This window comes from Globicephala melas, chromosome 2 (assembly GCF_963455315.2).
Source record: "Globicephala melas chromosome 2, mGloMel1.2, whole genome shotgun sequence".
NCBI classification, from domain to species: Eukaryota; Metazoa; Chordata; class Mammalia; order Artiodactyla; family Delphinidae; genus Globicephala; species Globicephala melas.
In genome coordinates this window covers 176,838,471-176,860,099 of record NC_083315.2, presented here as the reverse complement: position 1 = coordinate 176,860,099, position 21,629 = coordinate 176,838,471, and the positions used below count along the sequence as shown (strand labels likewise).

Sequence of the window (21,629 nt, the reverse complement as noted above, 5' to 3'; positions counted from 1 at the left end):
TATTCACTAACAGCAAAGAAACTGGAGAGGAAATAAAGAGATCAGTTCCATTTCCTTTTCTTTCTTTCCTACCGTGCGTCCGGAGAATTTGCATTTCTACCAAGTTCCCTAGGGAGGCTGATGTAGCTGGTCTGGGGTAGAAACCAGTTGCATTTTCAGGGGCATCAAAAATAATAAAATACTTAGGAATGAACTGACCCAAGGAAAGAAACGTCTTGTACGATGGAAGCCACAGAGAAGTAAGTGAAGTGGGAGAAGTGAAGAAAGACACAAGTGAAGGGCCCACGTCCCACGCGCGGGGATTGGAGGGCTCACCGTCCTTACAAAGTGGTCTGCAGTCACCGCAAACCCTACCTGAATCCCAATGTGCATTTCTTCCCCAGAAATATCCATCCTAAAACTCATATGGAGCCTAAGGGACCCCAAACAGCCCAGGGAACTAACCCTCCTGGGGCAGAGATGGACGCCTCCCCACCTCCCTGGAGCCTGGCTGGCACAGACTTAGGGAGCGGGCACAGGGACAAGGGGGCGGATGCAGGAGGGACGAGGCCGCGCGGGGAAGGAAGCCGGACGGGGAGCCGAGTCTGCGGCCGACACCTGACGTCCACTGACGTCAGCTCAGCCGGGGGGGCGGCTCTGCCCCACACCTTGCAGGTGCTAACGCCCCCCCCCCCGGGGTCCTGCCCGCACCCCATCCTAACTGGGGGAGCCAGGCCACCTGACCGGCACAAGGAGGAAGATGGGCCGGGGTGGGGGGGGGCAGGGGGGTGACTCCAAGCGCTCCCCGCTCCTCCCGCTCGCCTGGGGCCCTTACGAGGGTTCCTGCACGTCCGTGTGCGACAGCGTGCGTGTGCGTTTGCGTGAGTGCATGTGAGCCTACGTGCCGCACGCGCGTACCCCGGGTTCACTCGCGTGTGGGTAAAGCAGCGAGCCTTGGTGTCACAGGTGGTGAGGAAGTGATGGCGTGCTAGCAGGGCTGCGGTGGAAGAGGCCCATCCCGGTGGGTGAGGGCAGTGACAGGTCAAGGGTGCGGAGCTTCGGGTGAGGAGCCGGAAGTGGGAGCAGCTCTGCCACTGACCTGAATTTTCTGAGGTGGGAGGAGCCCATGCGATTGGAGTGGAAGAGACAGCTGCCACGCACACCCCTCTCCCACCTGGGCTCTCCCCAGCCCTGAGCAAAGCCCCTTCAGTGGGTTGGCTGCACCCCGTACATGGTTACCCCGGGAGACCAGCTGCAGGCCTGGCCCGCCCCGCACGCCTGACCCTCGCGCTGCCCCGCCCCCCGCCCCCCCCCCCCACTCCCGTGGGTTCCTGGAGGGCCGTGATCCCTGCCTTCCAGGACCTTCCGCGGGGCAGTGCACACAGCAGGTGCTCAGTAAATGCTCGCTGGGTTGAGCTGATGGCCAGACCAGCCCTAGTTCCCCCAGCCCAGCAGCCCCCCTGGGTGTTACCTAACCTGCTGTTAAGGAGGTTGGCCGGAGCCCCGGCACCCTGCAGAGGAAACCGAGTGCTTCCGGCGTGAGCAGGGGTGTCTTCCACGTGGGGCTGCTGCCTCTGCCTCATCTCTCTGGGGAGGGGGGGGGAGGGGAGCCTCACCCCACACCCTAGGCAGCCCCACCCCGGCAGTTTTCCTCCCCAGGTCACTTCTGCTTTTTTACCCAGTGGCAGCGGATGACAGGTGGGGGAGGGCACAGCTCCGCAGACCCTGCTGTGCAGCTACAGACCCGGAAGCACCTTCTCGCCCCGCCCTCCTGGCACCTGGGCAGCGTCCCGGGTCTGGGCTGGTGGTGGGTCAGGGGCAGCCCCTCTTGGCAGGGCTACCGGGCAGCCTGGGTCCCCGCCCACCCTCCTCCCATGGGGGCATCAGAGCAATTCCTAACAGGGGGCCTGCTTTAAACCCACCCACAGGCCCTCGGGGCTCCCTACCCCGAAGGCAGTGCCGACATTTGGGGCTGGAAAATTCCTTGTGGTGGAGGAGGGCTGTCCTGGGCGTTAGGGGTTGTCTGGCCTCATGTCTAGCCTCCCACACCCGATGCTAGCAGCACCTCCACCCCAGCTGTGAAACCCAAAACTGTCTCCAGAAAGGCTCAATGTCCCCTGGGGAAGAAATCGCCCCATCTGGGGACCCCGGGCAAGGTCCTGGGCCTGGATGGGTTGCAGGGAAGTGAGGCCCTCGGGGCCTCAGAGGCAGGGGATCCAGCGGGAAGGCTTGTGCTTTCACTCCCGACCTGCCATCTGTGGCTGACCTTGGACAGCTGAGCCGGGAGGCAGACTGGAAAGAAGGCAGACGTTCGGACACGACGTCTTTGAGCCGCCACCCTGCCACGCGGGCTGCTCCGCGCTGCCTCTCCGCTTCCGCCTCAGCTCTCGCTGGACGGAGTTTTCCAAAGCGCCTGGGGCAGGGCAGGTGAAGGGCTGCACACACCTGCACTTCTGCTGGGCAGAGGCCGTTCTGCCGTCCCTCTGGGGGCGGCCTGGGGGTGGCCCTGGTCTTTGGGACCCTTCCTGTGTCATGGGATCTGTAGGACAAAACAAGCAGCTCCCAAAGGCCGCTGAGGCTGGACTGCAAGGGCCCGAGGGCCACACTCCTGGGAGGGCAGCTGGGCTGAGGGAGGGCAGGGGTCCCTTACCTGGGACGGGGAGACTATCTTGCCCCTGCTTTGGGCCTGGCACACAGTAGGTGCTTAATAAAACAGCTGTTGGCCGAGTGAATGGCCTCCTTGTGCGGCCCTGTGCACATCCTGTCTTGCAGAGAGGCTCACTCACTCGGCACCTTCCCGAGTCCTCGGGGGGGAGGGGGGCGGTGGGTAGCCCTGGACAGGGTGAGCACCTGCCAGCCAGGCTGGCTTGGGGTCCCCGGCCGGGCGTGCTGAGAACCGTGGACACACTCCACCGGGCATCTGCCTGCTGAGCCTCCCTCCCTGGGGAGGCCAGGGACTGCCCTGGGGGCTCGTGGACCCGCCATGGCTGGGGAGCCGTGGGCCGCGTCCACGCAGTTGCCGGTGCCTCTCCCCCGCACGTCTCCACCTGCAGAAGCTCCTCGCACACCTTCAGTATTAATTCTTGTTAATGGTAGCACCCGTGCTCTCCTGTTCTGTCTTCGTGCGTTAACTTGGTCCAGGCATCCCCTTGGACTAGAGGGACAAACAGAGGGGGAGGCCCTGTCATACGAGCAGGATTTGGTGTGACGGTGACCCTGTCCTAATGTCTGGAACCCGCTGGTGCCCCCAACAGACACTGGTGATCGTGGGTCCCCAAAATATCACTGGGACAAAGTGTCACTTGACGCTTTTTTTTTTTTTTTTGCGGTACGCGGGCCTCTCACTGTCGTGGCCTCTCCCGTTGCGGAGCACAGGCTCCGGACGCGCAGGCTCAGCGGCCATGGCTCACGGGCCCAGCCGCTCCGCGGCATGTGGGATCCTCCTGGACTGGGGCATGAACCCGCGTCCCCTGCATCGGCAGGCGGACTCCCAACCACTGCGCCACCAGGGAAGCCCTCTTTTTTAAAATTAATTAATTTATTTATTTTTGACTGAGTTGGGTCTTTGTTGCTGCGTGCGGGCTTTCTCTAGTTGCGGTGAGCGGGGGCTACTCTTTATTGCGGTGCGTGGGCTTCTCTTTGTTGTGGAGCATGGGCTCTAGGCATGTGGGTTTCAGTAGTTGTGGCACGTGGGCTCAGGAGTTGTGGCTCGCGGGCACTAGAGCACAAGCTCAGTAGTTGTGGTGCACGGGCTTAGCTGCTCCGCGGCATGTGGGATCTTCCCGGACCAGGACTTGAACCCGTGTTCCCAGCATTGGCAGACGAATTCTTAACCACTGCACCACTGGGGAAGTCCCTGACGCTTTCTACTGAAGACCTGACGAGTCTTTCTAGAAGTTCTGGAATGAACAATAAGGTTATTTGCCACATTTAGCTTCCCTGGGAGGGGCGCCATTCTGTCAGTGGAGACAGGGCTGCAGCAAATTCTGTTAATGCTGGTGGGCCAGAGCCATGTGGGCCAGAAGCCACGTGGGTTTATGGTTTCGGTTCTCCATGTGGGTCCTGCTTCCCAGGCTTGGGGGTGGTGGGTCTCCTGGGGTTTCTGGGGGGAGAAAGCCACCTTCAGGGGAGCTGATCCGGCCTTTACATTGGGGCCTTCTCCCCTCCATCTCCCCGCCTCATCCCTCCCCCAAACCCCCTCTCCCAGTTTCTCTGGTCTCTGGGGTCCTCCTCCTCCCAGATCAACCCCCCTCTGGACGCTTTTCTCATCTGGAGGCAGTTTCGTCCCTGGGCCTGGGCAGTGTGCGCCTCACCCACCAGTCTGGGACCTGCCCTTGCCAGGTGGAAGGGAAGCTGGTGACCACATGTGCCCAAGGCAGCACACCCCCAATACCTAAATGCCCCTTCTTGCTTAGGAAGAGCACCCAGGGTCAGTGGGCACAGTGAAATCAAAGACCACATTTCCCAGCCGCCCCTGCAGCTGGGCGTGGCCACAGGACTGCATTCCTGAGGAGGCAAGACCAGAAGCATTGGGTGGGGATTCTGGGATGTCTCCTCAAAGGCGGGGGGGCGGCACAGTCCTCCAGTTCCTTCCTTCCTGACACCTGGAATGCAGATGTGAAGGCTGGAGCTCAGGTAGTCATTTTTGACCAAGAGTCAAGGCACCTGGTTTCCCAAGGCCATGGCAGCTGCTGAGCCACCCTGGGAGAGAGAGAGAGGGGAAACCCCTGTGTGTTCAGCATGGCTGTCTGGGGTTTCTGAGGTGATGGGTAGCCTGTCCTGGGCTGATCTAGGGCACACTATAACTTCGTTGAAAGCATGGTCTATGATTCACACTCAGAGTGTGCCCTGGTCAGAGGAACACGGGCTGGTAATGAGTTTCAGAATCACCAAGCTCTTGGGGTGACAGCTTCTCAAAAGCCCCTTTCCATTCCCAGCCTCTTCTCTCTCAGGGAAACTCTCCGAAACTGCCCTGAAAGCCCCTTCCCTGGCTGGTGCCGGGAACTCCTGCCTCTTATGAGAGCACTGAGTCCCATGGAAACCCCCGGAAGCCCCCTACCTCCCCCTCCCCCAGCCCGATTCAGTGACTCAGCATCACTGAGGCTCAAAAGTGGGGGAGGGGGGAGAGGTCAGCAGTCAGGGAAGCCTGGCAGGCTCACCGGAAGAAGAAAAAAAGCGGTCATCTCAGCCAATGGGATCCGGCATCGCACAAACGGACTGACACACACGACGGAGTAGGGCTCAGTCCAGGCACGTGGTGTTTGGTGATCGACGGACAAAATTTACCGTAATAACAAAGCTCAAGAGACAGACCATGTCATCATCCCCACAGAGGCAGGGCGGGTGGTTCATCGAGTCTGGGATAATTTGAGTGTCCTCGAGAGTAACAACTGTGGTCGACAGAAACACACTGAAGATACAAAAACCCATGGGTCCTGCACACCCGTGTTCACAGCAGCGTTACACATGGCAGCCAAAAGGGGGAAGCGACCACGTGTCCATGGACGGATGATGGATAAACAGATGTGGCCCGTGCACACATGGAATCGGATTCAGCCATAACGAGCAGTGAAGTTCTGACACCTGCTCCAGCACGGGCGGACCTCCAGGACCTCGTGCTGAGTGAAGTAAACCAGTCCCCAAAGGACAGATCCTGTGTGATCCCACTCGTATGAGGTCCCTGGAGCAGTTAAAGTCCTAGAGACAGAAGTAGGATGGTGGGGACAGGGGCTGGGGGAGGAGATGGGGAGTGAGTGTCGAATGGGGACGGAGTTTCTGTCTGGGGAGGTGAAGAGTCCCAGGGGTGACGGCAGTGGTGGTCGCATGACTATGTGAGTATACTTATCGCTTAACCACTTAAAAATAAAATAAAATTTACCACTTAAAAGTGGTTAAAAGTGGTTAAAGTGGTAAATTTTATTTTATTTTTATTTATTTATTTTTTTAAGTAATTGAAAGTATCCTAAGCAATTCTTTTCCCAAGCTTTTTTTTTAATGTTGGGGGTAGGAGTTTATTAATTAATTAATTTATTTTTGCTGTGTTGCGTCTTTCGTTTCTGTGCAAGGGCTTTCTCTAGTTGCGGCGAGCGGGGGCCGCTCTTCATCGCAGTGCGCGGGCCTCTCACTATCGTGGCCTCTCTTGTCGCGGAGCACAGGCTCCAGACGCGCAGGCTCAGTAGTCGTGGCTCACGGGCCCAGTTGCTCCGCGGCATGTGGGATCCTCCCAGACCAGGGCTCGAACCCGTGTCCCCTGCACTGGCAGGCGGATTCTCAACCACTGTGCCACCAGGGAAGCCCTTAAAATGGTGAAATTTATGTTATGTATAATTTACCACAATAAAAATCCCTGAGTCCTTAATGATACTCGGCGAGAGGGTGAGAGAGGGTCCAAGACCTTGGCTACAGCAGGAGGTGACTGTTGCCTATCGGTTGGGAGGAGAGGGGAGGGGCAGCTCATTTCCCCCCGCCCCGAACCTGCCGGAGGACACAGGTGGAAACGTCACATAATGGGAAAGTCACCACTTAGCCAGCCAAGCAAGGTGGCTGCCCTGGGATGGGGCGTGGGGCGTACAGCTCCAGGAGGGCCGGCCAGGGTGCCGGGGGGCATCCACCCCACCACCCATCACCGGCCCTGTCGAAGGAGTGGTTGTTGTCGCCGTGATCCCGGTGCCAGAAACGTCAAACTGAACCTGCCGGGGCTTTAGAACCCCTTCCCAGTCACGGGAAGCCCGTACTGGAGAACCACGTACAATGACTCTGGGAGGACCCAATCCAGCAAATCGAGGACGTGCGACACTTTAGGAGACAGGCCCCTTCAGAAAGCGAAAGTCACGGGCGCAAGGGGTCGGGGCGCTGCTTCCGCGTGAGGAGACCAAGAGGCCTGAGGCCAACCAGGCGCGCCGTCCCTGCTGTAAACACCTGGGGACAACCAGGCTGGCTGTCGGGGGCCGAGGGGTGCAGAGGGCAGGCAGGACATGGCGTGGCTCTGGAGGTGAGCTCGGGGGTCTGGGTGCCGGGCCAGGGGCCGCATTCTGCTCAAACACAAAGCCCGTCTCAGGGACCTTCGTGCCTGTTGAACGTGGGTGGTGGTCCCCTCCTTCCCCTATAAAACCTTTAGGAGCAGTGAGGAGAGTGGAGACGTTGCCCGGAGGTGCATGGTGCCCGGCAGATGCCCGGAGAGCGTCGCCACCGCCTTGAGTTTGAATCCATGAATATTCGACCCACTTAAAACGGTGAATAATGTTCCCCTGTCATGAGGTGATGGAAGTGAGGTTGCAGACAGGGTCAGTGAGGAAACCCTTCTGGGTTCACAGACACCTGCCTGGTGGAAGTGGGACCACGGAAACTAGTGGCCTCTTCTCAAGGGGGCCCCCGGGACATTGTCAAGAGGGGGCTACAGGGTCCCCCGTTGTCCTGCCTGAAAGACACTCAGCCTCCAGGAAAAGCACCCAGCCCCCTCACCCCCGCAAAACCCCTTCCCCACACCTGCTTTGCTGGTCAGGAATTGTGCTTGGAAGGGGGTGGCGTGGGCACAGCTGCCACCCCCCAGCTCACAGCCCTCCACTCCCACCGCAGGGGCCCAGGCTTCCCTTCCCAGGCCCCCCTGAAGACCCCAAGGGGAGGATTCAGCTGCCACCCCTGACCCGACAGCCACGGCACAGAGGGTGACGGTGGCCAGGGTTTTAGGCCCAAGCGCATCAGCTGGGTGCGGGGCAGCCTGGGAATACGCGGACCTCTAGTGGGCGTGTAGAAGGGAACAGTCCCGGGCAGGGCCTGGGCCGCCCCCATGATGACAGCTGTCCCCCGCCATCCCTGAGGGTGCCTGGCCCACTGGCCGGATGTGGGCAGTGCCCCGGCTGAGGCCCTGCCTCGCTCGGACCCCAGGGGTTGGGTACCACCCGGCCCACCCAGAGCCTCAGCTCTACCTTCCTTTGCTCATCTGGGAAGAGCTGCCCCGGGCAGGTGCTCCGGAAAGGCCACGATGAGCCTGTGCTCAGACCCGCACGTGCTGCACACCCAGCTCTCTGGGCGCCCATGTTCCCACCCACCCTGAGAAGCTGCGGTGCGGTGGAGGTGGGGGAACGGAGAGGGAGCCAGCCTCCAGCCACCAGATGAACGTCCGAGGGAAAGTGCAGAGTGGGGGCCAGCCCTCCTAGGCTCCCCGGGCCCTGGACGTGAGGGGGGGGCGGTGGCCTCATTTCCAACGCCGCCTACCGCCCGTGCTGTGGTGCTGGACACAGGTCACCCACAAATGTTGGTGGGCCCAGCCGTGCCCTGGGCTGAAGAGCCAGGTCTGCAGTGGGGATGCAGAGAGGGGCCCACGGTGCCTCCGTCTCACCCTGAAACCCAGAACCAGCCCAGGGTGGTCAGGCAAGGTGGCGGTCACCTGCAGCCCCCCGCATCTTCCGAGGACACTGGCCACGTGCTTTAGGCTGTGATCCTGCAAGCCGGAGAGAGACACACAGACCCCCCCACCGCCAGCGTGGACACTGGGTCCCTGGGGGGTCCCACTCGGCCTCTCAAGAGAAACCCACCCTCAGAGGCCACCTGGCCTGGCTGGGACCGGCTTTAGGGGCTCAGAGACACCACCTAGACGGGGTGTGCTGGCCCACCCCAGGATGGGGAGTGGGGAGGGCGGGCTCCATGTGAGACGTCTGGGCGCTGGGGACAGGTGCTGTCCTGGGGCCACGGCGGGCAGTGCCAGGCAGCATCTCTGCTCCCAGTGCCCCACGGGTGTCCCTGGGAAGGCAAGGCCTCTTGCAGGCAGCCCTGCTCTGTGCCCAGCGGCCTGTGAGGGGCCATGCCAGGCCTGGGCCTGCGGAGCTGGGGTCCGTCTCCCCGGGGGTCCCTGCCCCTGGGTGCCCAGCCGCAGCTGTCTGGGAGCAGTAGGCACCAGCAGCTCATGCGAGCTGGTCCCATGTCCGGCCCGAGCCGCCTAGGAAGGTCTTGAGGGAAGGCAGGTCTGGGTGTTGCCAGGACCACGAGAAGTGGCACTGAGGCCGTTTTCAGCAAAGCGATGAGGCCACAGTCTCAATACCAGTGAGAAGACGCCCCGGCGGGCTGGCCAACCCCAGGTCTTGAGGTCTCGCTCTGTCTGCGGTTTGGGGAGTTTTAGAGACACTCCTGCTACTTCCTGAAAGCTCTCAACTGGGCCTGCAAGGAGGGAGCACGAGGCTGGCGCCGGGCGGGCCCTGAGTAAGTCCCGGGCCCCTGTGCGGGGAGCAGTCGAGGTGGGGGTCTGAAAGCAGAGTGATTCGTTGGCATAAAGGTGGGGGCTTGGTGGAGGGTCTTAACCTGGGCTCCTTCACCAAGAGGGACCCCGGAGCACCACAGATGCGGTGGAGGGCGGGGGGCTGGGGGAGGGACGGTCCCTCTGCGGCCCCTTCAGAGCTGCTGAGATTCTCCTTTGCAGAGTCCCCCGCCCCCCGGCCGCAGTGCTGGGCCGGCTGGGAGCTGGGAGCCGGGAGCCGGGGGCTTATCCCCCTGGAACGCTCTCCTTGCCGTCTGAAAGCGTATCTTAAATGACGGGAGGGACCCACTGCACACGCAGGGCATAGGGCGTCGGGGGCCAGCGCGGGGGGCCAGGTCCCTCAGGGCCTCCGCCAGGCACTCAGGGACTTCCCCGGGGCTGCGTGCTTGCCGCCGATTCTCGGAGGTGGTGGGGAGCCTGGCGGGGTGGGTGTAACGCGCGGCCACCCTGGTCTCCAGGGCCTGGTGGGGCCAGAGGCACGTGGGCGAGAGGAGGGACGGAAAGACAGGGGGTGTCTGCTGGGGTGGGCAGCCAGCCTGGTCCTGAGGCTGGGCAGCTCGCGGGCTTCTTGGGACGGTGTCCAGCGCCAGGCCCTGTGGGGGGGCTCCCGTAGGTGCCTGCCGAGAACGGTGGGCAGGGGCTGGGCGCTGAGGAAGGGGTTCTTCTTGGCGTCTCTGCCTGGACGGTGACAAGGTGATGTTGTAGGGGTTCCTGCAGGCAGAAGGGAGAGGACGGAGATGCCTCCGGCGACGGTGGGACAAGGCGCGGTGTTCCACCCCCATGGCCATCGAAGAAGTGGAGGTGCATTTTAGAAGGCACATTGTAAAAAATCTGCCTAAATGGGGGAAATGGAGATGGACTCCTGCTGTGCTGGTGAGCTGGGGGCCCCTGGTTCAGCTGCCTGAGAGCAAGGAGCTCAGGGGCTGCAGGGGCTGATAAGTCAGGAGCTCCCTCCCCAAAGTGTAACCTGCGCAGAGACAGAAATAAAGTCGAAGCTCTGAGTGGGAGCAGGTGGGAGTGAGAGGTTGGAAGTCACCCGACAGGCCCCGCCATGGTGAAAGGGTAAAGACGTCCCAGCAAACCCACAGTGATGATGAGTAGCCGGGGACCAGGCTCCACGGTGTGCGATGGGGCAGCCGGAGGTGAGGGCAGCGGGCGTGCTGGACGCGGGCTCGCCCCCTGTGCTTTTGCGTTTGTTTGAAAAACTCCAGAGTGAAACGTCTGGAAGCGTATCTTAAATGACGGCAGGGACCCACTGCACACGCAGGGCGTAGGGCGTCGGGGGCCAGCGCCGGGGGCCGGGTCGCTCTTCACCGTGTCATGTGAGCATCCATCCGGACGCAGTGCCTCCTGTGGGGCTGCCAGGGGCCCTTCGGGGATGTGCAGGCACTAGGGTGGTGCCCAGGGCCAGAGAGGGTGGGGGCAGGAGACAGGGGCCGCTGGAGCCCAGGGCTGGGTGCGTAGGGGCTTCGGGCTGACCTGGGCCACCCACCCCATGGCCTGTGGCTGTCACAGCCCCTCTGGGGCACGGAGAGGGGACGGAGGCCCTGAGCCCACCAGGCTGGCATGCGGGGCAGGAAGGGCAGTGAGGCTGCTGGTGTGGAAGATGCGTCCCTCTTGGCACCTGACCCCGGGAGAGGACGAGGGGGCACCCAGGCCTATGGTCTCCTGGCCGGCAAGAGCCCCAGCTGCCGGTGGGGAGGGGCCACGGGCACTCTGGGGCTGGCAGGGTGGGGACACCAGGAGGGGACAGTCCACGGCCACCCCGGGAGGAGGCCGGGGCGGGCGGAGACCTGAAGCCACGTGTCCATTGGGCAGGGAAAGGCCAAGACGAGGCCCAAGCCTGGGCTGAGCTCTGCTGGGCAAAAGGCCGGGGCTGGGCCCGGGGGCAGGTGCCCAGGCCTGTGGCCGCGAGCAGGGCAGGACCGCACCCGGGCGTGGGGCGGTTCCAGAGCCTGGCTGCTCCGGCCTGGGCCTTCTGTGGCCCCCGGTCCTCTCAACGTGACCCCCGCACCCTGCTGGTGTGCCTGACAGTCAGGGACACGGCCCCGGATCTGGAATTAGTGCTCTGCTCTGCACAGACTGCACAGGGCAGGGGGGCAGAGCGGGGGCCCCAGGACCGCACAGTGTCAGTTGGGCCGCTTCCTCTGGCTTTTGCAGAAGTGACTTCTAGAGACAGTGGTCCCCTTTCTGCTGCCACCTGCATCAGGGAAGAGCCGGGCGGCGCAGCCCCTGGGGGAAGGGACCAGTTTTCCAGAATCTCAGTTCTGACAAAGGAATCGGGCCCAGGGTGAGGCTTTTGTGTCCCTCCCAGGCTCACGGGGCTCAGGGGCGTCTGGACAGCTCCCAGGTGGGCTGGCACCCCTGCAGCTCATGTGGGCCACCCTCACAGTTGGAGACCCTCCTGGACCCCCCTTCATCAGGCTCAGCCCTCCCTCACCCCCGAGCTGACCGGGCCACAAACCGTGTGCCACGCTGGCCCCACTGGGTGGCCGCCCTGAGCACCTTGGGCCATCTCCGTAGAGGGCAGAGTTCGCTCTGCTTGCGGCTCTCAGGGCCAGGCATAGACCTCAGGCAGAGCACCCCTGGGTGGCTCCCTGCCTGACTTGCAGGGGGCTGACTGAGCAACGGGGGTGCAGGGATGGACAGGGGAGGCCCATTGACCCTGCAGGCCCACGCCCGCCAGTCCGTCAGGACGTCAGTTTCGAAAGGTCAGTGCGTTTCTGTGCTGCCGCAGCGCCTTACCTTTGTGTTTCCGAGGTCTTGCTTACTATCTAGGTCGATGAACTCTCTGCAGCTTCAGGTAAACACCTTGGCTTCCTGTTATTTCCCGGTGGTTCATCGGTTGTCAGCACAGCCGGCCCGCTCAGTGTTGGGGGGCGGGGCCTGCACCTGCCGACGCCCCACGGGGCTGGGGGCTCCGCCCGACAGGGGCTGTGGGTGGGGTCTGGGCCTGGCTCCAGGCTGGCTGAGGAAGGGTTTAGAGAGCCCGCCTCCCCCAGACCCTGTCTAGCTGACAGGATGGAGCTTACGTTAGGGGCACCTCTGGTTCCGGAAGGAAGCAGAGAGGTGGGGGGGCCAGAATCCTGCCCCATCTGCCCGCACCCGTGAGCCCGTCCACCTCTGTCGTGGGCAGTCTCCCCGGGGTCTCGGGCCCTTTCGCAGGAGCAATGTCCATGCACTTTGCATCTCAGGTCATTCTTCCACCAGGAAAAATTCCTAGAAAGGATTTTATCTGCTCAAAAGTGAAGCACAGGGCTTCCCTGGTGCCCCAAAATAAATAAATTTATTTTTTAAAAAAGTGAAGGGCTTCCCTGGTGGCGCAGTGGTTGAGAGTCCGCCTGCCGATGCAGGGGACACGGGTTCGTGCCCTGGTCCGGGAAGATCCCACATGCAGCAGAGCGGCAGGGCCCGTGAGCCATGGCCGCTAAGCCTGCGCGTCTGGAGCCTGTGCTCCGCAACGGGAGAGGCCACAGCAGTGAGAGGCCCGCGTACCGCAAAAAAAAAAAAAAAAGTGAAGCACACTGAAGAATTTTTTTTAATTAATTAATTTTATTTTTTGCTGCATTGGGTCTTTGTTGCTGTGCGCGTGTTTTTTCTAGTTGTGGCGAGCGGGGGCTACTCTTCCTCATGGTGCACGCGCTTCTCATTGCGGTGGCTTCTCTTGTTTCAGAGCACGGGCTCTAGGTGTGCAGGCTTCAGTAGTTGTGGCACGTGGGCTCAGTAGTTGTGACTCGCAGGCTCTAGAGCGCAGGCTCAGTAGTTGTGGCGCACGGGCTCAGTTGCTCCACGGCATGTGGGATCTTCCCGGACCAGGGCTCGAACCCGTGGCCCCTGCATTGGCAGCCGGATTCTTAACCACTGTGCCACCAGGGAAGTCCACATTGAAGATTTTTGAGACATGTTACCAAATTGTGCTAGAAAACATCTGTGCCCGTTTATGCTCCCAACACAGTGAAGGATCCCACTTCCTCACTCTCTTGCCAACACCAAGAATTAAAGTTCTTTATTTTTGCCAATCTGATAGGCAAGGCAAAGACCACTGTTGGGTGTTTACGTTCGCATTTCTTTGACTATATGAGTGAAGCTGAGCGCTTTCCAATTTGTAGGAGGTACTTTTACTTCTTCTGTGAACGATCAGCTCCGACACTTATTCCTGTGCATTTGTGGGAGTCCTTTTTATATTAAGCCTCGGCTGTCGTGTCCCACAGGATGGAGACAAGACTTGGCACTTAACACATGCTCACTAACCGTTTGTCAGATAACTTAATTTGTGATTTAATCCGATTTCCCTAAAGCAATTTCAACCCACCCTTTCTCCAGGTCATGTGAAACTCTGGAGGAAACGTCTCAACAGGATCGTCATATGACACACACCGCAGCTCCATCCTGAGCCCAGAGCCGTCAGCCATGACAGGTGAGAGCCCCACCCCATGCCTCCTTTGACTTGGAACATTTAGGAGGGAGCCCATGAGAATTTTTCTACCAATGCAGTTTGTCTCATAACAGGGAAAATTACTTCAAAAATTAGCATGCAAAAGTAAACTTCTCGAGGGACTTCCCTGGTGGTGCAGTGGCTAAGACTCCGTGCTCCCAATGCAGGGGACCCAGGTTCGATCCCTAGTCAGGGAGCTAGAGCCCACATGCTGCAGCTAAGAGTTCGCGTGCCACAGCTAAAAAAAAAAAAAAAAGTAGACTTCTTGAAATAAAAACTAACTCAGGAACAATAAAGCCGGAGGCTGGGCTTCCCTGGCAGCTCAGTGGTTGGGGGTCCGCCTGCCGACGCAGGGGACACGGGTTCGTGCCCCGGTCTGGGAGGATCCCACATGCCGTGGAGTGGCTGGGCCTGTGAGCCAGGGCCACTGAGCCTGCGCATCCAGAGCCTGTGCTCTGCAACGGGAGAGGCCACAACAGCGAGAGGCCCGCGTACCGCAAAACAAACAAACAAACAAAACAAAAAAACAAAATACCAAGTGCTAACGAGGATGTGGAGAAATGGGAACCCCTGTGCGCTGTCGGTGGGACCGGAAAATGGAGCAGCTGCTGGGGAAAGCAGGATGAAGATTCCTCAAAAAGCTAAAATAGAGAATCACCATATGATCCAGCAATCCACAAAAAAGAAGTGAACTTGGGACTTCCCTGGCAGTCCAGTGGTTAAGAATCTGCCTTCCAATGCAGGCTACTCGGGTTCGATCCCTAGTCAGGGAACTAAGATCCCACATGCCGCGGGGCAACTAAGCCCACGCGCCACAACAAAGAGCCTGCGTGTGGCAGCTAAGACCCAACGCAGCCAAAAATAAATAAGAAGTGAACACAGGTGTGGAAGAGGTATTTGCACACCCATGTTCATGGCAGCACTGCTCACAATAGCCAAGATGTGGAAGTAGCCCAAGTGTCCACAGACAGAAGAGTGGAAAACCCTAATGTGGTCCACACAGTGGGCTGTAACTCTGTCCTAAAAAGGAAGGATGTTCTGACACATGGACCCTGAGAATATGATGCAAAGCTAAAAAGCCCCAGAAGGACACCTTCGTTACGATCCACTCACAGGAAGGGCTGGGGGAGGAGTGGGCAGTGAGTGTTTAATGGGGACAGAGTTTCAGTGTTGCAAGATGAAAAATTCTGGAAATGGATATGGTGACGGTTGCACAACAATGTGAATGTACTTAGTGCCGCAGAAATGGACACTTAAAATGGTTACGATGGTCACTTTTATCTTAGGTATATTTTACCAGAATTTTAAAAATTGGGAAAAACGAGTGGCACAAAAGGGTGTCGGGAGCATGCTGGGGGGCCGACAGCTCCATCACCCTGGGACCTTCACAGCGAGCTTTCAGCTGAAGAACGAGCACTGCGCTCTGCCCACCTTCACTGGCCTGCCGCTGACTTCTGCATCAGGTCGCCCTGCGGGGGGCGGGGGGTGCTGAAAACCATGCATGGGCGCTGGGGCTGAGTCCCTCGGGAGGGCCCTCGAAGCCCGAGGGATCCCCGACGGCTGCGCGCCACCCCACGGCCGTGTCAGCGTTGGGACGCCCCGAGGTTTCCTTGGCTGTTGGATGTGCATGTGGAAAGGCCCAGGGGTCACGGGCTGCGGAAGCAAGGGCCACGTTCTCTGCTGTCACTGAGGCCACCCAGGCCTGTCCAGCCTGCTGTCTACTCCCCTGGCCGGGTCACGGGGCCATCACCGCCAGAGGCTGCTGCGGCTGGGCGGCAGCGTGAAGCTCCACCTGCGACCGGGTGCTGCCTGTGGTTCCCGCTGACCTCAGGGGGCTGCTCCCCCCGCAGTCTGCTGTCCGAGGTGCACAGGGCCTAAACGGGACCGCCTCTCCCGAGGCCAGGGCACAGGCTCTGGGAGGTGCGCGTCCCCCCATGGCCACCCAGATGCTCCTGTCGCACGGCAGGTCCCAGGGGCGGGTCAGGAGGGAGAGGGTCCAGGGAGGCTCTGGGCACAGGTCAGGCAGTGGGTGCTGGGGTCACCGTCACGAGAGCGACCCAGGAGAGGCAGGCTGGGCGGGAGAGGGAGGGTGCCTGGGACACGCTGGCTTCCTTCCGCATGTCGTGTGGGGTCCCTCAGCCCGGGGAGCCCCCGGTGTGAGTCATCGCAGTGTCCGTGGATCCTTAGACGGGGGGCAGGGGGCTCACCCCTACCGCAGGGGGCTCACCCCTACCGCAGGGCGCTCACCCCTAGAGCAGGGGGCTCACCCCTACCGCAGGGCGCTCACCCCTACAGCAGGGGGCTCACCCCTACCGCAGGGCGCTCACCCCTACCGCAGGGCGCTCACCCCTACCGCAGGGGGCTCACCCCTACAGCAGGGCGCTCACCCCTACCGCAGGGCGCTCACCCCTACCGCAGGGCGCTCACCCCTAGAGCAGGGCGCTCACCCCTACCGCAGGGGGCTCACCCCTACCGCAGGGCGCTCACCCCTACCGCAGGGCGCTCACCCCTACCGCAGGGGGCTCACCCCTACCGCAGGGCGCTCACCCCTACCGCAGGGCGCTCACCCCTACCGCAGGGCGCTCACCCCTACCGCAGGGCGCTCACCCCTACCGCAGGGCGCTCACCCCTACCGCAGGGCGCTCACCCCTACCGCAGGGCGCTCGGTCCTGTGACTCATTCCTGTCCCCTCGGAAACACTTGGTGGGGAGGCAGGTGAGGGTACCACCTCGCAGGTGCCTGGAGCGCCCCTCCCCACTGGCTTCCTTCCCTGTTGAGAGGGGTGGTAGCTGGTGTCCCAGGCAGGGCTTCAGGGGAGGGCAGGTGGGCATCCAGGTCCCGCCATCCTCCTGGCTCCTCCATGACAAGCAGGCACTGGAGCTTGGAGGAGCCCCCAGTGCCAGTCTGTGCTTCTTCCCAGCCCCCCATCCCAGCAGGGACCCCAAAGCCCTGGTGAGCTTCCACTTCCCATGCCGTGGCCCACCAGCCCGGCTCTGCACGGTCCCAGTGCGAACCCCGCAAAGCCCGGGTGACACATCTGAAGAGCGTCGTGAAAGCTTGCCTGAGCCCGCAGGGGTGGAGGGCAGTCGGGAGCGGGCAGCGGGCCGTGGGCTGTGGGGAGCCCTGGGTTGTGTGACGCCGAGCTCGCTCTGAGCTGGGCTTCATATGACGGCTGACGGTGGCGACTGTCCCATGTAACTGATGCTTAGAATCAGCAGAGGGACGCTGACGGGCCTAAGGTTTCAGGGCTCGTTGCATGTTTATGGACTGACTCCTTACCGCTTGCTTCTTGAGGGGACCGCAGGTGAGCCCTGGCTCCCACGTGGGGAGGGCGTGGGCTCTGAATTGGGACACCTGCATAGGGACCCCAAAGTTCAGCTCTGCTATGAGGCCTGGATGGAAACCAGCCCTGGAGTGAATCCAAGGACTCCTGCCCTCCGCCCACCTGAGCCCACAACCCCTCGGAGGACAGCCCCTCCCACTCAGGAAATGCCCACGGATAACACCCCATCAGGCGTGAGCTCACAACCGCCACAAGACATGCGCAGGAGCCGGCCTGTGGGAGGGTGTGCAGGCACTGTGCCGTGGCGGGGGTCCTGCCTCCAAGACTGCAGGGGCTGGGAAGGCCACACACAGTGACATCAGTACGTTGGGTGAATGTGAGGAGATCAGAGACGGAAGGAAAAACATAAGCAGAGAACAAGAGACTCGAAAGGGAGCCAGATGGAGTGTCTAGAAATGAAAGATATGATCCCTGAATTTTAACGGAGTGAATGAGTAAAAAAAAAACCCACCAATTAGACACAGGTACAAAGAGCTCACAAACTCGAGTTCAATGCCAGTAGGTTGCCTGGACAGACGGATGGTCCTGCAGGATGGGGGGGGGGGGAGGGTGCAGAGCGAGGTGGGGACGGGGCGAGAGGTCCAGCACGTGCCTGACCAGAGCCCCAGGAGGCAAACAGGGGGCCATCCGGGGCACTGGGGTGTACAGAGTCTCAGATTCAGGGGTCCGAGGGCACGGCAACTAGACAGCAGGCGGCCACCGTCGCAGCTTCAGAAGCCAGAAGACGGGCTGCAGCGGGGCCGGAGCTAAATCGGACCCCTGGGTGGACCGTCCTCCAGAATTGGGGTAAAAGTGCATTTCGGATGAACCAAAGCTGGGGCAGGCTCTCGTCCACAGGGCTTGCGAGGGCCGTCCTCAGGGAAAGGAGGGAATGACCTTGGAAATGCAGCAGATGGAGGACAGGGAGCGGGCGGAAGTCTGGCCGACACGTGGGCACCTGTGAACAGGGAGGGACAGTGTGAACACGACAACAACCACGGCAGGAATAGTAATAATAACAACATCTGACCTACGGGGTTAAACAGGCAAAGAACCCACACGACTAACGTAACTGGGACCAGAATTGCACGTCAGCCGAACGTGGGGCCCTTAGAGCAACAGCGTCCCAGGGTTTGTGCCCACGCAGGAGGTGAAGGTTCTGACTAACTTTAGACACTACTAAATAACGCACATTAAAACATCCAGGGTCCTCTCGAAAAGATTAAAAATGGCTTAACAATCTCCAAACCAATAAAGGGGGAAAGAGACTAAGAACTAAACTCAGTAAATCCGAAAGATGTATTGTTTGCTAGGGCTGCTGTAACAAAGGACCACAGACCAGGTGATTTATTTTTTTACTTTATTTTTTGGCTGCGTTGGGTCTTTGTTGCGATGCGTGGGCTTCTCATTGTGGTGGCTTCTCTTGTTGTGGAGCACAGGCTCTAGTCACGTGGGCTTCAGTAGTTGTGGCACGTGGGCTCTGTAGCTGTGGCTCTTGGGCTCTAGGGCACAGGCTCAGCAGTTGTGGCGCACGGGCTTAGTTGCTCCGTGGCACGTGGGATCTTCCCGGACCAGGGCTCGAACCCGTGTCCCCTGCGTTGGCAGGCGGATTCTTAACCACGGCGCCACCAGGGAAGCCCAGATCAGACGACTTAAATCACAGACATTTCTTCTGTAGCCCTGGAGGCTGGAAGTCCGAGATGGAGGTGTGGGCGGGCTGCATTCGTCGGAGGCCCCTCTCCTCAGCTTGGGATCGCCGTCTTCTCCCTGTCCTCACATCGGCTTTCGTTCACACGTGTCCCTGGGTTTAAATGTCCCCTTTTTATAAGGACATAGTCATACTGGATTAGGACCCACCCTAAAGATCTCATTTTGACTTGGTCACCTCTGTAAAGACCCCATCTCCAAATCCGGTCACGTTTTGAGGTCCTGGGGCTTAGGACTCCACATATCTTCTTTGGGGGGGTGGGGGGGGGACACAATTCAACTCATAACAGAAGGCGAATAGAGAATAAAGTCTCCTCAAGCCCACAGACAGCACTTTGGAAAATGACTGTTGGTGACAAGGACGTGGTATTGCCCGCCTTGTACCCTCGAGGCCGTCGGCTGGGGGATGGGGGACTTAGGGTCACTTTAGGAAACCATCTGGAAAGTTTTAACCCTGGCGCGCCCAGTCCGCAGCTGACAAGAGCCTTCTTGCGCCAGCACATCTGATTCAGGTGGTTCCCAGCGACACTCGCCCTCACGCTGTCTCTGCCCCACAGGAAACGCCACGCCAGTGGCCAGCCCTCTGCCAGGGGCCCTGTCGACTGGCGTATCTTCCCAGAACTGCACGTCGAAGGTGCCCTTCAACGACAGCAGGGTGTTCCTGGTGACTGTGTACAGCACCGTGTGCATGCTGGGCCTGCCAGCCAACTGCCTGACGGCCTGGCTGACACTGTTGCAGGCGCGCCAGGGCCACGTGCTGGCCGTCTACCTCTTCTGCCTGGCGCTGTGCGAGCTGCTGTACATCAGCACCCTGCCGCTCTGGGTCGTCTACATCCAGAACGGGCACTGCTGGCTCCTGGGCCCCTGGGCCTGCAAGGTGACCGCCTACGTCTTTTTCTGCAACCTCTACGTCAGCATCCTCTTCCTGTGCTGCATCTCCTGCGACCGCTTCCTGGCAGTGGTGTACGCGCTGGAGACGCGAGGCCGCCGCCACCAGAAGACGGCCATCCTCGTCTCCGTGTCTGTCTTCGTTCTCGTGGGGCTCGTCCACTACCCGGTGTTTCGGATGGAGGAGGAGGGAACCTGCTTTGAGAAGCTGCCGATGGACCGCGAGATCGCCGGGTACTACTACACGCGCTTCGCCGTGGGCTTCGCCATCCCTCTGTCCGTCATCGCCTTCACCAACGAGCGCATCTGCAGGAGCATCAAGATGAGCGCCGGCCTGAGCGCCGCCCAGAAGGCCAAGGTGAAGCGCCTGGCCGTCGCGGTCGTGGCCATCTTCCTGCTCTGCTTCACTCCCTACCACCTGGTGCTCCTGGCCAAAGCCATAGCCTTTTCCTACTACAAAGGAGACACGGGTCTTGTGAGCGCCTTCGAAATCAAACTGTACACGGTCTCCGTGGTGTCCCTGAGCCTGGCCACGGTGAACAGCGTGGCTGACCCCATCATATACGTGCTGGCCACAGAAGCTTCACGCCAAGAAGTGTCCAGAATCCACAAGGGGTGGAAAAAGTGGTCCATGAAGACAGACGTCGCCAAGCTCACGTATTCGAAGGACTCGCAGGAGGCACAGTCGCCCACATAGCTCACCAACGGCTACGCCTTCCCCAAGCCTGTCCGCCCACCGGGGCCACCGCCGGGCGCGCGGCCTCGCCACGCACCCCGGAGGGCCTGACCGAGGCGTCCTGCTGAACCCAGCGTGGGAGTCAGGGCCGATCGCCCGGCTTCCCACGGGGCCTGCCCGCCAGCGTCCACAGCGCTGGCTGCGGGGCCCCCTCTGGACGACACGTCACAGATTTCTCGTTCCTGGAGCTTCTGCCCCTTGTGGGTCCCAGCCCCGCAGCCTTTTCCACTGGGAGCAGAAGCCCCACAGGGAGGTGGCAGCACGCCGAGGGTAAGGGCGAGTCTGCCAGCTGCAAGGGGAGCCCGTGGCGGGCGGGAGGGCTTGTTCTGGCTGGCGCTCTCGGCTATTAGCGCACCGCAGGGTCGCAGGCAGAGGCCGTGTGGCCACGTGGTGCTGCCGGCAGCTGGCACAGGCCCTGCGTGCGGTAGGTGCCTGTCAGCCTCCGCGTGACGGCTTTATTTCCCGCGCTTTTCTGCAAGCGTTGCTTGGATGACTGTGACAGTACATGGCGGGGCCAGATTGTCAGTGCAAACCGTGCCCCTCCTGAGGCGGCTGCTCACGGGGCCGTGGCTGGGGCCTCTCTGTGCTGCAGACCCTGAGGGGAGCCGGGGGGCGGGGCGCACCCACATGGCCTCCGGAGGGAGCCCCAGTGCTCGTGGCAGGAATGCCCATCAGCCGGGAGGGCCGGGGGGCACCCCAGGCAGGGTGACACTCCGCCAACGGGCTCCGAGGACGGCGGTAAGTCCTCCGCACCGAGGCTTCCCAGCTCCGCTGTCGGGGAGAGGCCGCCGAGGGCCAGGCCAGGTCACAGCGCTACCTCCGCTCCCCCATCCGTGACAGGGGCCAGTGACACCTACCTCAGCGGGTCGGCATTGCGGGCTGACCACACCCACCGCTCACGTTCGCATTTCCCTAAGGCAGCGGCGATGGACGTGCTTCATTGTGAGAGACCCTGAGAGGATATGTGATTTAGAAAATACGTTTAGAAATAAAAATGCAAGAATATACGTCGGTGCCAACTTCCTAACGTGGGGTGACGTCATTTTACCTTCTCAGGCAAACGTTTCCCTCTAGGCACCTCTTGGAGGGCCAAGCCCTGGGGGAGGGGCGTGCGCCTGGGCTCTCCAGGTGATGGGCCGGCTTCCAGGAACAGTCTGGATTATTCAGGGCCGGGATCACAGGACGTTTCGACAACATCTGACGTATGACTTCCCGGGGCTGCTGTAACTAATTGCTGCAAACCGGGGGGTGTAAAGCAAACAGGATTCTCTCAGCCTTCTGGGGGCTGGAGGTCAGAGATCAAGGCGTGGGC

The 21,629-nt window shown here is 60.8% G+C and overlaps 1 protein-coding gene across 1 annotated transcript; it reads left to right on the top strand.

Annotated features, from left to right (window-relative positions):
- The first annotated feature begins 9,123 nt into the window (after positions 1 to 9,123).
- On the top strand, positions 9,124 to 21,268 carry GPR132 (G protein-coupled receptor 132). The gene is made up of 3 exons (XM_030883188.2): positions 9,124 to 9,174; positions 13,553 to 13,646; positions 19,251 to 21,268. The coding sequence occupies exons 2-3, from the start codon at positions 13,640 to 13,642 to the stop codon at positions 20,276 to 20,278; spliced, it is 1,035 nt and encodes a 344-aa protein (XP_030739048.1). The 5' UTR covers positions 9,124 to 9,174; positions 13,553 to 13,639; the 3' UTR covers positions 20,279 to 21,268.
- The last annotated feature ends 361 nt before the right edge of the window (positions 21,269 to 21,629 follow it).